At 38.1% G+C, this 15,491-nt stretch overlaps 1 protein-coding gene across 4 annotated transcripts in view; it reads right to left on the bottom strand.

Annotated features, from left to right (window-relative positions):
• Positions 1 to 303: 303 nt before the first annotated feature.
• The window catches only part of tmtc2b (transmembrane O-mannosyltransferase targeting cadherins 2b), a 126,105-nt gene continuing 110,917 nt past the window's right edge, over positions 304 to 15,491 (bottom strand). For 3 of the 4 annotated variants that reach the window (XM_057836150.1, XM_057836149.1, XM_057836151.1), the window contains exons 11-12: positions 9,966 to 10,029; positions 304 to 4,725 (exon numbers count right to left, since the gene is read on the bottom strand). In XM_057836150.1, coding sequence (XP_057692133.1) covers positions 4,546 to 4,725; positions 9,966 to 10,029 — 244 coding nt within the window. In that variant the 3' untranslated portion in view covers positions 304 to 4,545. The remainder of the gene's footprint in view (positions 4,726 to 9,965; positions 10,030 to 15,491) is intronic. The other variant, XM_057836154.1, reaches the window with a different exon arrangement.

Below are 15,491 nucleotides of genomic sequence, written 5' to 3' on the forward strand. Positions count from 1 at the left end.
TTTAGTTTCTCGCTTTTCGTCTTACTGCGAAGAAAGAGGAAGTGACGATCTGCCTGCCATGATATTTACGTCAACGCTTGCTTTCACATAAGCCTCGTCCCTGGACTTTCCCGGGTATTATACTAAGACATGACCCGTAAAATGGCCCCGTAATCTCCGTGTCAGTCAACCCTGGAAATTGTGTTCACATACAAGGGCTGCCCATGTGTGAAAGAGGCTTTATAAAGATTCCCAGTGGTAAAAAAACAACAAGACGAAATAAATGTAATACATAAAAGCATAAATTTATTAGGGCGAGAAAAGCAACGTTGGGGAAAATATCTGCTCGGACACCATTTTTTTCTTTTTTCTTTTTTTTTTTTTTTTTACAAAAAAAGGAAAGGTTACAAATCTCAATGATATATACAAATACAACAGCATTCAAAAATAAATCTATAATTTAGCTCTGTGAGAAATTGTTTCTGCAAAAATGCACCGCTTGAGATCCCTGAGTTGAGACACAAAGTGGGACACTTGACTCAAGCAATTAGCAGACTTTGCACTAAACACTGTACATAAGATTTAAACACATGTTGCGACTACAGAATGTGTGAGGCTGAGATGGAATGTGATTAGAAATGTTCTAAACTCTGGTGAAATCAGCATAAAGACACGACAAAATTCAGATAAGCACATTCAAAATGACACTATTTATCACAAAACTACAATAACGGATTTCGAGATTTAATTCAGATATGTACCTTCTTCCTTAAACATGGAAAACACAGTGCCAGCTGGTTCTGTTGCTAAGTTAACAACATAATAACTTACAGTACAATGTATGACCCCTTTCCACTGCACTTATCCCTGTAGGGTACTGTACACTGGAACCAGAAAAAAGGTATTTTTAAAAATTAGTATTAAGTTCAGTGGTCGGCAACCTTTAACACTCAAAGAGGCATTTTAATCCAGTTTCCACAAAAAAGCCAACACTAAGAGCTGCACGCACATACAGGTATTGACATTTGAAATGATTGCATTGGCTCAACTGCTTATATATTATTCTGTTGTGCATATTTGACTTGGCAAAGGGGTTTGGCCTCCTTTTATTAGCAGAATAAGTGCTCACTTTTTACACACTTTTAACACAGAACACTCACGTCATGAATTCACCAACTATGTTAAGTCATTGTTGCCACTCAGAATGCACACCCAGAAGTCTTTTCACCTCTGAATGTTGCCAAAAAACTTGGGGCTACACCTTCTGAGTGGCAATCATGACTTAACATAGTTGGTGAATTCATTGCATTTGTGAGTGTAAAGTCATGGTTGCTACTTGGAAGGTGTACCTACAAGTCTTTGTGCCAGTGAATGGTGCAAAGACTTGTGGGCACAGCTTCAGTGTGACTTTACATAGCTGATGAATTCATAACCTGCGTGAGTGTTCTGTTGGCAAACACATATAACAGTGAGCCTGACTTGATCTACCTACTAAAGGGAAGTTAAGTTCCATTGTTAAATCTTGCAAGCACCAGAATAAATTTTGTTCAAATAATCATTAAGTTAATATGCCACTGGGCCGCATCAAAGGGTTAAAAGAGCAGCTCTTTTAACCCTTTGATGCGGTTCTAGAGCTTTGGGTTGCCGACCCCTGATCTAGTTACAGTGGGGCAAATAAGTATTTATTCAACCACTAATTGTGCAAGTTCTCCCACTTTAAAATATTAGAGAGGCTTGTAATTGTCAACATGGGTAAACCTCAACCATGAGAGACAGAATGTGGAAAAATAAAACAGAAAATCACATTGTTTGATTTTTAAAGAATTTATTTGCAAATCATGGTTGAAAATAAGTATTTGGTCAATACCAAAAGTTCCATCTCAATACTTTGTTATGTACCCTTTGTTGGCAATAACAGAGGCCAAACGTTTGCTGTAACTCTTCATAAGCTTTTCACACACTGTTGCTGGTATTTTGGCCCATTCCTCCATGCAGATCTCCTCTAGAGCAGTGATGTTTTGGGGCTGTCGTTGGGTAACATGGACTTCCAACTCCCTCCACAGATTTTCTATGGGGTTGAGATCTGGAGACTGGCTAGGCCACTCCAGGACCTTGAAATGCTTCTTACGAAGCCACTCCTTTGTTGCCCTGGCTGTGTGTTTGGGATGATTGTCATGCTGAAAGACCAAGCCACGTCTCATCTTCAATGCCCTTGCTGATGGAAGGAGATTTTCACACAAAATCTCTTGATACATGGCCCCATTCATTCTTTCCTTTACACAGATCAGTCGTCCTGGTCCCTTTGCAGAAAAACAGCCCCAAAACATGATGTTTCCACCCTCATGCTTCACAGTGGGTATGGTGTTCTTCGGATGCAATTTAGTAGTCTTTCTTCTCCAAACACGAGAACCTGTGTTTCTACCAAAAAGTCCATTTTGGTTTCATCTGACCATAAGACATTCTCCCAGTCCTCTTCTGGATCATCCAAATGCTCTCTAGCGAACCGCAGACGGGCCTGGACGTGTACTTTCTTCAGCAGGGGGACACGTCTGGCAGTGCAGGATTTAAGTCCCTGGCGGCCCATTGTGTTACTGATAGTAGCCTTTGTTACTGTGGTCCCAGCTCTCTGTAGGTCATTCACTAAGTCCCCCCTTGTGGTTCTGGGATTTTTGCTCACCGTTTTTGTTATCATTTTGACGCCACGGGGTGAGATCTTGCATGGAGCCCCAGATCGAGGGAGATTATCAGTGGTCTTGTTTGTCTTCTATTTTCTACTAATTGCTTCCACAGTTGATTTCTTTACACCGAGCGTTTTACCTATTGCAGATTCAGTCTTCCCAGCCTGGTGCAGGTCTACAATTTTATCTCTGGTGTCCTTGGACAGCTCTTTGGTCTTGGCCGTAGTGGAGTTTGGAGTGTGACTGACTGAGTTGTGGACAGGTGTCTTTTATACCGATAATGAGTTAAAAAAGTTGCCATTAATACAGGTAACGAGTGGAGCCTCGTTAGACCTCGTTAGAAGAAGTTAGACCTCTTTTACAGCTAGAAATCTGGCTTTTTTTGTAGGTGACCAAATACTTATTTTCCACTCTAATTTGGAAATAAATTCTTTAAAAATCAAACAATGTGATTTTCTGTTTTTTTTCACATTCTGTCTCTCATGGTTGAGGTTTACCCATGTTGACAATTAAAGGCCTCCCTAATCTTTTCAAGTAGGAGAACTTGCACAAATGGTGGTTGACTAAATAGTTATTTGCCCCACTGTATACAGGTTTTTGACAAATAAAAATTTTCAAAAGCAGATAAACGGTAATTTTTCATTACTATATTGGGTGATGTAAACACTGCACATTGGATGTAAAAAAGTTCTGAAGCAGGAAAAGTAATCGCCCTAAAGCACCTGGTACCATGCAGTAGAAAAGTGGCATACTAGTCTAAGTGCTTGTAACAGATCACCACCAATTGTGTACATTTTCTTCTTTCACAGACGGTGTGTTTTCACTTCATTTGACAACAACAGGTGGATGTTCAAGTCGATTAACAACACTGACACACTAAAAAAAAAAAAAAAACAGTGAAGTGAACCAACAAATCATTCTGTGCCAGACTCCTTTTTTCCTGTGAGATTTCAGTTTACAACACACAATTTAGGTATATATTAGGATTTATTTTATACAAACACATCAAATTAGTTAAATCCAACACCAAGATGGGGATGAAAACATATCATTCGTTATTTCATCTTTTAATGTTAAAAAAAAGGTCAGCATGGTTATAGATAGCTTTTGTATTTGGCCAATAACTCTTCCACTCGTTCACATATTAAATAAAAGAAGCTTGTGACATGTAGGGGAAGCAATGTCAGCCAAACTCCCAGAGCAGTCCTTAAATTGTGTACAACTTCCATGGGAAGGTCATTTGCTTTTCCATTTATAGCTTCCTACTTCAAGACTTGATTTTTGTTACAGTATAGAAATGACATTTGTACTGCTGAAAAAAAAGTCTTAATCATTTTTATAAGAAGGCGCAATAAATATCTCATATTGTTCGTCCTACTTTTTCCTCTCTAAATTTTAAAGCCAAATCTGTTTCAAACATGCTCTTTTAAACACTTTCAGGCTTTTGTAGTGCTGCAATCGCAAATAAATTAATTCCCTTTTAAAGTCACCAAAATGCATTTATTGATATTATATTTCCTTCGAGTTATTGATGTAATGGGTGACATTCTTAATACCTTTTGTCTTAATGACGGATCAACTATTTTCTCCATTATAAAGTGAAGCTGAACACCTTAATCACTCGCCTTCAAATTCATTCCCAATGGTGAAGGATAGAACCACATTACCACCTCCATTTCAAGTGCTCTAGTTAGTAAAATAGGAGCGACGCTCAGGTCAAACTTCTAACAACATTTGTGTCAGAAGTCGAGGTGTCAGCAGAAACCACGACAAGGGCACCGAGGCACTATCGAGCCCTTTCTGCATTTGCAGACATCCTCCCTGACTTACTTCTACGTCAGTTAGATGAGCAAGCAGGGCATCCGTGTGCCAAGCAGGCAACTAAAGCTTATGGGCTGGTGGTCTTCAGGCCTTGTTTCTCCATAATGTTCCACAGCTTACGCAAGTTGGACTGGGTGATGGCATCATCTGGTTTGAGGCGCAGCGCTCGGAGGTAATTAGCTTCAGCTTCTTGAAGTTTCCCATTGAGATGAAGAATGGCTCCCAAGTTCATCAAGGCGGCGGGATACTAAAAGACGATGACAGAAGAAATGAAGAACTCAAGTACCCATGGTTATGTAGCCTCAATATGTGTTGCAAAGTCAGATGGCATTTAGATTTCTTTCCTGCCTTTGAGACAAAAGCCTTTTACCGCAAGGGAATTTAGTGGCAGCGCCAGTACAATCAAGTTTTATTTGGTCCATAAGGAATCATTTTACAAAATCAATCATATTTACAAAATTGAATTTGATTTGTGTTAGGAAACCTCCCCAACCTTTAATCAGTCTAGTTATACACACTTTACTTCATACTGAAATTTCTCAAATGCACTTTTTTTTGTTTTGCAAAAGCTGTAACCATGATTTTGCGGTTGGGAGTTGGGCTTGCAAAACGCAAAAGTAAACATGTGATATTTTCCACACATACAGTATATCATAAAAGTGAGTACACCTCTCGCATTTCTGCAGATATTTAAGTATATTTTTTCATGGGACTACACTGACAAAATAACACTTTGACACAATGAAAAGTAGTCTGTGTGCAGCTTATATAATATTTAATAGAGTTATTTTCCCCTCAAAATAACTCAAAATATAGCCATTAATATGTAAACCCCTGGCAACAAAAGTGAGTACACCCCTTAGAAACCAGTGTTGTTAATAACGGCGTTACAATATAACGGCGTTACTAACGGCGTTATTTTTTTCAGTAGTGGGTAATCTAATTACTTTTCTCATCTTGGCAACGCCGTTACCGTTACTGAGGACGGAAAGGCATGCGTTACTATGCGTTATTATATTGGTCGAAAAGTCTGAGGGAGACGGACTCACCGAGACGATAGAGCAGAGCAGGAGTGTGGAGGAGGCAAGAAAGTTGTGACGCCGAGCAAGCGCGATGCTAGGTAGCTCCAATAATACATGTTGTAGCCGATAGCCTACAAACTACGCCCGCATGTTATGGTAGATATGGTAGACATGGTAGATATCACATATACTGTATATAGATATAACTAGATGCAAAATGACAGACACGGCACTAGATGCTTTTGTAAACAGCCGCCATCTTAAAGCAGTACACTTTTTAGGACGACTCTGTTGTAGAGAACCTTCCTAGCGAACCTGGGTAACTTTTTTTTTTAATCTAAAATACTTCTAAATCGGCAAAATCTTGACTTGAATCTATCTTTAAATGATGAAACAGTTTTAAAACTTTCATATGTCGAAAGTAGAGAGAAGGGAACTAATGCAATAATGGGAGCAATTTTAACAACTTTTAACAGTTGATTCAGGGTAAAGGGAAAATTAGGGTAACGAATTGGGCTCGGGCCAATTGTACCAAAAACCTTCACAAAAAAATTCACATAGTGTGGCCAATGTTTTTTTTTTTTTTTTTGAGGGGAAAAAAAAAAAAAGTAATTATCACCAATTACTTTGCCAAGTAACTAATTACTCTTACATTCAGGTAATTGAGTTACTAACGCAATTACTTTTTGGGAGAAGTAATTTGTAACTATAATTAATTACTTTTTTCAGTAAGATTAACAACACTGTTAGAAAGTACGTACATCCCTAAATGTCCAAATGGAGTACTGCTTGTCATTTTCTTCAGAGATTGAAGGGGGGGGGGGGGGGGTCAGCCTGTTACTGCTCAGACCATACGTTGCACTCTACATAAAATTGGTGTGCATGGCTGTCACCCAGGAGGAAGCCTATTCTGAAGACGGTACACAAGAAAGCCTGCCCGTCTCATCAGACCATAGGACATGGTTCCAGTAATCCATGTGCTTTGTTGACATGTCTTCAGCAAACTCTTTGCGGGCTTTCTTGTGTACCGTCTTCAAAAGAGGCTTCCTCCTGGGGTGACAGCCATGCACACCAACGTGATGTAGAGCGCGGCGTATGGTCTGAGCACTAACAGGCTGACCCCCCACCTCTTCAATCTCTGCAGCAATGCTGACAGCACTCCTGTAATGAGTCACATGACATTTTGGAGGGAAAATGACAAGCAGTACTCAATTTTTGACATTTAGGGATGTACTTTGTTTCTTAGGGGTGTACTCACTTTTGTTGCCAGGGGTTTCGATATTAGTGGCTATATTTTGAGTTATTTTCAGGGGAAAATAAATTATCTCAATTATATAAGCTGCACACAGACTACTTTTCATTGTGTCAAAGTGTCATTTTGTCAGTGTTGTCCCATGAAAAGATATACTTAAATATGTGCAGAAATGTGACGGGTGTACTCCCTTTTTTTGATACACTGTATACACAATTATGATTAGAGCTTGTGAAAAATGTGCACACTTGTGAGAAAAAAAGTGTACACTGATTTCTTTCCAATTTGATATGCAACGTCTAATGTTACAACAGTGTATTAATATTTAACCCCCCCACATTTATATAATAATTCACTATATATATATATATATATATATATATATATATATAATAATTTTCAACACACAGTGAATGAACCTTATGGTAATGTGTGTAGTGCTGCAACGATTACTTGATTAACTCGAGTAATTCGATTAGAAAAAAGCTTCGAATCAATTTTTGCTGCTTCGAGTATTCAATTAATTAGAGTGGCGTTGTAATGGTTTGTTTTGAAAGTAGTTGCATTTAGTTTTATTGATCTGGGTAGATACATTGCCCGCTAGTGGCAACAGTGAATATGACATAACTCATTTAGCATGGCTGAATCCAGGTGCTCCCTGTTAAGACAAACATAAGGGACGTTTTTGTTTGAGCTAATATGCTTTTTATGCTTTCATAATTTAGTTTATTGGTATATTTAGCCATGTTTTGTGGAATGTGTTTGAACAATTTTTAAGAGCATTGGAAAAAAAGGTAGCATGTTATAGCATTTAAGATAGTGGACTTTTGCTAATCAAGTTTTTTTATTGTTTTTTTTTTAATACCGTTTGAAGCTAAGATCAGGTATTTTAATTTATTTTGAAATGAAAGTGCAATTCTGCGTAGTTTAACTAAACACGCGGAGATTTTATTTTGTATTTGCATTTTATGCTCTTTTGAAAGCGCAATCTTAGCAAGCCTTTGTTTTACATCTCCTAAAATTTATTCTCCAACATGTTAAATATTCCTAATCTGATTATTCGATTATTTATCATTATTCGATTATTTATAAATTGATAGATTAATCGACTACTAAAATAATGGATAGCTGCAGCCCTAGTTCTGTGAATGCATATCTGTGTGTTAACGCATACTTACTTCAAACTCTGAAATCAATTGTCAATCAATTGTACCCAAATGTTGGATTTAACTCCTGTTTTAAAACTGTCCTGCTTCAAGCACTGAATCATGTGTTAACAGACCTCGGCTATTTCTTTGATAACACAAATAAAATACAATTTACAAATGCAGCTAAAACTGTGCATCCCTTTTCGATGGGCTTTTTTGGGGGGGTTAACGACACATGTAATAATGCAACCTGTAATACACTCGCATATTTACAGTAGTTTGTCACTCAACTGTTTGTTGGAACTTTTCATGTTAGATAATTTTTACCCACTCTTTGACTTAATACAATTTTGACTCATTGTCTCTTGGAAATTCCAAACAAAGATCACATTTGTTTTTTCAAATGATCTGTTTTCCGTTTCTTTACTTTGATCCTTATTATATCCAAATTAGAAATGTCTAATAACTTTACATTGTCAAAAGGGCCATAAAACGACATGGCTCAGCTGTTGTTAACCTCTACCTCTCTGGCAGTCTTTTCACATGTAGTGTTGTACATGTTTTCCGACATGGAAACACATACTTGAGGTCAAAAGTTTATAACATGCCAATAAATCACTACTTTTGCAACCTATAAATAGGAACCGTGTCTTTGGCAAGTGACTCAGCGATTGGTTTCTTGCTTTCATAAAACAATGTGAAAATGCTTCTGCTTGTGTTTGTTTTTTTTGTTGCCGGAATTAATCACGCTGATTTAGTTGGCAACCCTCACTCGGGTTTTGCAAAGTATATTTTCTCCGTATACTGTATCATGTTTTAGTACGTCCAAAGTAAAATCCACGTACAAACCAATTATCGTTATTTTATAAGGATTCTGTCAAAGAGTTTTTTTTTCTCTATTAGTGCTTATTCAAAGATGCATTATATAACATATGAAACACCCTTCCTTGATATACTAGTCACAATCATTTGCAAAGGACATCAAGTCTTGAGTTAAGTTCCCTCTTACCGGTTAAACCTTTCAGCCAAGCTCAACCAAAAATCTTCCATGCACTGCTTCATTCATACAGCTAAGGTGTCTTTGATTTATAACCATCCTCCTGCAGCACACGCGGCACTCAGAAAATGTCCCTCGTCAATAACCTGTTTTTTTCCCTCACTCATTTCCTGCAGCTCTGTAACCTCTATGCAGCCCAATCCTCCCCCAAAACGGTCTTACAACAGCAGAGGCAGAGCCAGATGGGCAGCACATTAGGCTGCTCAATACGGCAACGTGCTCATCGAAAGAACGGGTGTGAAATTCAATTTGGGAATCATTGGCTATAATGGTACTGTTAGACAATAAGGTAAAGAATCCTATTATGAGCTAAAACACTTTCAAAGGGAACATAAAGACCCACACAGAGCAAGCATCTAATATGACTTCATTTGTGTAGATAGAGAAAATGGTAGGACATTAGGACAAAATCCATGAAATGGAGCGAATTGTCTGAACTCTGAAGTCTCTTAAAAAAAACACGAGTGCCCTTTGAGAAATGCATGAAACACTAGAAGAAGATGGACAGAGTACATGGTTGGAGTCAGGACACACTGAAGGTTGAAGAAGATAGAGCCACTCTTTTATTACCCTTTAAAATCTCTACATAATGCCACATCTGCTTCTGATGTCCACTTAGAGACCTACAAACCATCCAGGGGTCATTAGCAGCATGTATTGTTAAGCTTTGTTATCTCTGTAATATATTCATAGCATAAATACTAATTATAATCGTTTATCCCAAGCCTATTTTCATTTCAGCATGAAATGAATCTTACCTCCACGTTAGATAAAAAGCTGTCGAGGCGTTATTATCATTAGTGCTTTCCGTTACCATGTGCCCGTCTTTTGAAGCTGGTGACGAGCCAAAGAACCGTCAGTCTTAGCTACATTCTAAATTTCTCAGAGATTCACCGATAATGAATGTGCGGACCGTAATATGCCTCAGATGACTGACAAGCCACCAAGTCTGTAATAACCCAGCGTCCACTATGATGGTGATAATGATTAGCATAAGTTTGCACTCACATTGGGTCTCAGGCTTGCAGCTTGTCCGTAATACTTCTCAGCTGCTCCGTTCAGGCTGGCTTGTCTAAAAAGGGAAAAGAGGAAAGAGCAGTCATTCCTCATCTTTATGACTCTCATTTTCCATGGAGTCCTTCAACCTGCGGTGTTTACGGTTGCATGGGGGTCACAGAGAAAATAATGCAGGGGACAACATGAGGGATGAGAACGGCCAATCCATTTGCCTCCATGTTTCTGATTCGATAGCATTGTGCTATACGATTGGATTTTTCTCTTGAACTAAGCTGTTTCTTAGTAACACATTACTGTAATCTGATTAGCTTCTTTCAGTAACGAGTAATCTAACGCATTCATTTTTTCAAAACCGTAATCTGATTAAAGTTAGTTTCCTTAGTGTCTGTGCGTTACTATTTTGTTATTGCCTCATAATGTATGTAGAATGAAGACTATTGTAGTCAAATACGAAGAGCATTTTGAATAGAAAATGCTAGAAAGGTTCCCTGTATGTGTTCATTTCCATGGCAACCGCTCACAGCTACTTCCTGTTTTGGTCTCGAAGTCACAAGCGCTGAGCATTTTGGGACTGAGAAAGGCGTGGGCCAGACTGCCAGCGCGGGTGCCCATTCGAGCCGAGTGTTGAGATATGCGAGGGAATGTTGATCTGTGTACATCCTTGAATGAACATATTTTCTTTCATTCTGGAAGGTATCAGTGATAAGTTGGACCCCCTAAATGCGCATTTCGTAGCTTTGCCGTTGACACGATGGGCAGTCATCGCTCCAAGTTGTCAAGCATCGTTTACATCATATTCTTGTTGCACATTTATATATATTTATGCCGTGAGGGGACGTGGTCGTTTAGCATCTTTGGGATGTGTTGTAAGTCCGATTGAGTGTTGAGTGCTTAGTTGCCGCCAAATTTTGTGGCCAAATTGACCACGTGTGTGTACTTCCGGGTTGTGCACGCGCATCCACGCTCGCGCCCACCTTTGTTTTTCTTGCACTGTGCAATTCATTTGTGTGTTGCTGATTATTGTGCAGTCAATTTGCATTGTTTTACATTGGCACTGATATTCTTTTAACCCTAACCCGAAATTCAGAATTTTTGACATTAGGCTTAATCCATCAGTTAGCGGGGTTTAATTAATCGGTGGAGTTGATTTCAACAAATTCCATGCGTTTGTCAGTTATTTTTTAGTTTCAGGGCTCAGGAGTGGCTGAGCAAGAGGACAGCAATGGTGGTTGAACTCAACTCTATCGACTAATTAAACCTCCACTAACCCGAAGATTAAGCCTTATTTGAAAAATTCTGATCTTCCCCTTTAAATTTAATTTTAAATTCAATTACATGCGATAAGATTTTTATGTTGTCATTCTTATGTTGAGGAGGCAAAGGGAGAAAAATTGGTAAAAAGTACCTGATAAATTACTTGTAAAGTAACTTATAATCAGTAAAATAACTACATTACTTTTTGAGGCGTAATCAGTAATTAGTACTTAAATTACTTGTTCAAGTAATCTGTGATAACACTGGTCAGGACTCACAGCAACGTGAAATAGTTGATGCTATAAAGTGTGACGGTAACATTTCTAATAATTTATTTATTTATTTTTTTAACTTTCAATCTTCCTAGTTTTCTGCTTACATCTAACATTAACACTATTCATAACATTACTTCAGGTCTGCAAATACCTAACTGCAGTTTTTTTTTTTTTTAACTGATGTTAACAATTGCTCCATTCAAATGGGCTATTTTTGACAATGTCAAGGACAGTGGGGCGCTCATGGCTGGTGGCGGAGCCCCCCCTTCTTTGGTGATCAAAAGAGGTCGGCTTTCATGTTGGCTGTTGTGGGTAATTATAAGTTCACAGACTTTTTGAAGTTCCAGGTAAAAGGGCATTTAACAAAAAACAGATTTCCAGTGACATAAACAGTGATGCATGTTTCGTTTCTTGATGAAACCTTTCTCACAAGAACTTAATACCAATGACCGACTCTGACTACAGTGAAGCGACATGCACAGGTATTTACAATATTGACGGAAATACCAGTACATTTGGCCATTAGACCTACAGGTTGTGAAAAACAGCACATATATTCATTCATTCACAAGGTCCCTAAAAGCATTGGATGTAGGTCATGGCTCTAAAACTCTTCCATACTAAACTCATTGAAGGATACCTTGCTTTGAGTACTAGCTTGGGCACTGTCATGTTGAAACAAAGAAGTTGTTTTACCATGAAAAGTACAAGTCTTTTTTTTCTTTTCTTTTTTTCTTTTTTTGACCTCATAAGCATGTACTGCGAAGATCAATCTATATACAAGCAGACAGCAATGTTTGATTGTTATTAATGGATAGGTTTTACATTTAACCATAACCAAATGTTTATTTGCCATTATTTAGAAAAAGACTTTTGGGATTAAAAAAAAAAAAAAGATTATTTCTTGTTCAACCCATCACTCCATTTGGCAGCTGTTTATTGGAGAGCTACCAAAACATGACTGAAGGCGCTGGGGAACCTTCTAAGTCGGCCAATCCGCAGTGAAGAATGGAATGTATGAGACAGCGGTTGCCAAACATACAAACAATTACCCTTTATAAACCTGCAGCATGTATGAGAAAACAAAGAGACAAATGAACTGACGAAGAACCGTATATGTATGTAAGACATCTTGTTTTCCGGACAGTTTATCTCCCTAAGTCAGGGCAAATCATAGAAAAAAACCGTATTACTGAATGCATGATAATGCTATTGACTGAACTAACTGGCATTGGTACAGCTGTCTCATCAGTAGGATACTCGTCTATAGGATTACCAAATCAATTCTGAAATTGTTTGAGCGAGACAGGGTTCAGATTTTATGGAAATTGTTTAGAGTGCATTTGTGTTTATATGCGTGTGCCTGTGTGCGTGTGACCAGTGTTTTCTGTAGGACTGTTTTTGCCACTAGGGGCAGAAATAAATTTAGATAAATACACTTTAAATTATTTTAAATGTATTTATTTTATAAATATACATATACCAGTATATATGAAACGTTTTAAATTAGACATATATTTATATCTCATGAATATATACATATATAATTTATTTTAATTCATTTTTAAAAAATTAAACAGAAACGTTAACATAGGCTAGGTTCATACCGCAGATGTTAATGCAAAATTCCGATTTTTTGTCATAACTGTTTTTTTTGCGGGCCCGTTCAGACGGCCTTTGTTCATTGAGCCCGTCCAAGTATCACGCATGCGCATAAATTCGCAGTCTGAGATGACACGCATGCGCAGGAGCAGCAAAACAAATGCTGGTTCCACGCAGTTCTACTGTGATCATATTTTGATTTCCAAAAAGAGGACATGGATAACTGACATAAATAATGCGCGTTTAGTCTGATATTCAAAGTTTATATGGACTGATAGTGTGTTTATAACGCACACATATACAGACAGTTAGCCCGGACTCTCGGCCGTGTAAGCAATCTTGAAGTATTGCTCATTAGGACCACATATCCACCCCCCCCATTATTTTTTTTTTATGACTGTTGTCAAGCTCGCCTCTTCTCTAATTATCGCGTTCAAGCTAGGCGCTAATGCTGATGCATAGCTCTATCACTACCATAGCGCCCGGTCTCTCTCACTCTTTGCTGACGCAATTGCTGCATGAATTCCGATTTGGGAGACTTGACAGTTCAGACCGCAACCACATTCTGGAAAAATGTGGCCCAGATCGGATTTTAACCACATACGAAAGTGACCTAGATCGGATTTGAAATGGTCCACTTTTATGCGACTTGTCCCATTCAGACCGTCAAGTTAATGCCTGACTCAAGTCGGAAAAACACAAAAAAATTGGATTTGTGCATTAATACCTGCGGTATGAACCTAGCCTTAATGTATTTTATAAAAAAAAAAAGCAAAATAAAAACAAAGGTACAAAAACAGTCAAGAATAAGACAGTGATACATGGCTAGCCTCATCTCTTAGTCAGGAGTAACTTGTACCGCTTGTAATGTTAGCCTGAGGCTATCGATGGTTTTCTCAGATTAGCAACACTGACAAATTAATCAACTACCGGTAGGTTAAGTAACGTTACTGGGTCATCAATACATTGTGAACATCTTTTTAACTATTGGAAATAGCTCATGGAAATGAGACGTGAAGAGCATTTTTGTTTCGAGCGGCCTGCGCCCGCTGTCAGCCATTTTTCTCCTAGATTATGTAAGGCAATGGGAATGAGTGTTGTCACATGTCATTTTACGTTACAGCCATTCTATTAACATAATATTACATTAAATCGAGTGTTTGTTGAAGCAGCAATCGATTGTTCAGTTTTCAACCTACTTTCAAGTTACTTGTTTTGACATAAAATTCAGAGATGCAGTCATTTTACTGCAAATGTAAGAATATTTATAAAATTCTCAAAATCTTTTTAGAATCATAGCCGCATTTAATATGGTTTCTTATTAACAAGTTCTTTTGTAAATCCATCATGAATTCAGCAAATTCAGTGTACTTTATAACTAATATCATGACATGCTTGTAATTGTTTATATATGCTGCAATTTGACATGGCAGTGGCCCTGACCATACCATATGTCTTGTGTATCATAAAAAGTGAATTTCAAGTGGCCTGGCAACCATTATATAGCTCATTATGTAATATTACATAATTTGTCATCCAAAAGAGAAGGTACACAACCCCTTAGTGGCCTTGAATCATTAAACTGCTGACTGTTCATAAGTGACAAGATCAACTAAAGTTATTGTAGAGAAGCAATGGAATGGCTCATAACACTTGTTTAAAGACGAAAGCATACAAGTATTTGCTTGGTAGCAAAATGTTTAGAAGCACCCGAGAGTGCAATAAAATACACATTGCACATGTAAGATTTTGGCCCCATCCTTTAGAAAAGTTTCTTCTACCGTAACAACACAAGGTCTTTCCATTTCTGCACCCAACACAAACACATCAAGAGCGTGGACTAAGCAAAAGTCAGGCAAAAGGCCAAACAGGAAGAGAAAGCCTCATCATTGCTTAAAAATACCCACTGGTAGTGTACTCTCTCCCTCTCTTTCTCTGAGCGTTTACATGTCACTGTAGCAAAATACATTTAGTGGACTGGCCTGATTGAAACAGCTTCCAATTGGCTGGTTGTATGCATGGCTAATACATTTCAACTAGGGTTAGGACGATCAGGTTTCAGTGCAATTGACGGCAATAGACGCAAGATCCATTTGAATTGGGAGCATTAGCAGTTACAGCCAGATCTTCTTCTTCAAATAGAGTACATGTCTATTGTTTTCAATGGAAACAAATGTGATAAAATACAGGTAGTCCGCAGGTTCCGAACGAGTTCTGTTCCTATGCTGGCGACATAACCCGAATTTCCGCCTAAGTTGGAATTAACTATTTCAGTACCCCAAAACTGATTACACAATTTTTTACTCGTTTTAGAAGTGGCATTTTTTCCAGTGATTGTACTGTCCTCGCCAAGATGTTGGAGCTAAGTCCTAGCTAGACAGCGAGG

Source organism: Corythoichthys intestinalis, chromosome 5 (genome assembly GCF_030265065.1).
Source record: "Corythoichthys intestinalis isolate RoL2023-P3 chromosome 5, ASM3026506v1, whole genome shotgun sequence".
NCBI lineage: Eukaryota > Metazoa > Chordata > Actinopteri > Syngnathiformes > Syngnathidae > Corythoichthys > Corythoichthys intestinalis.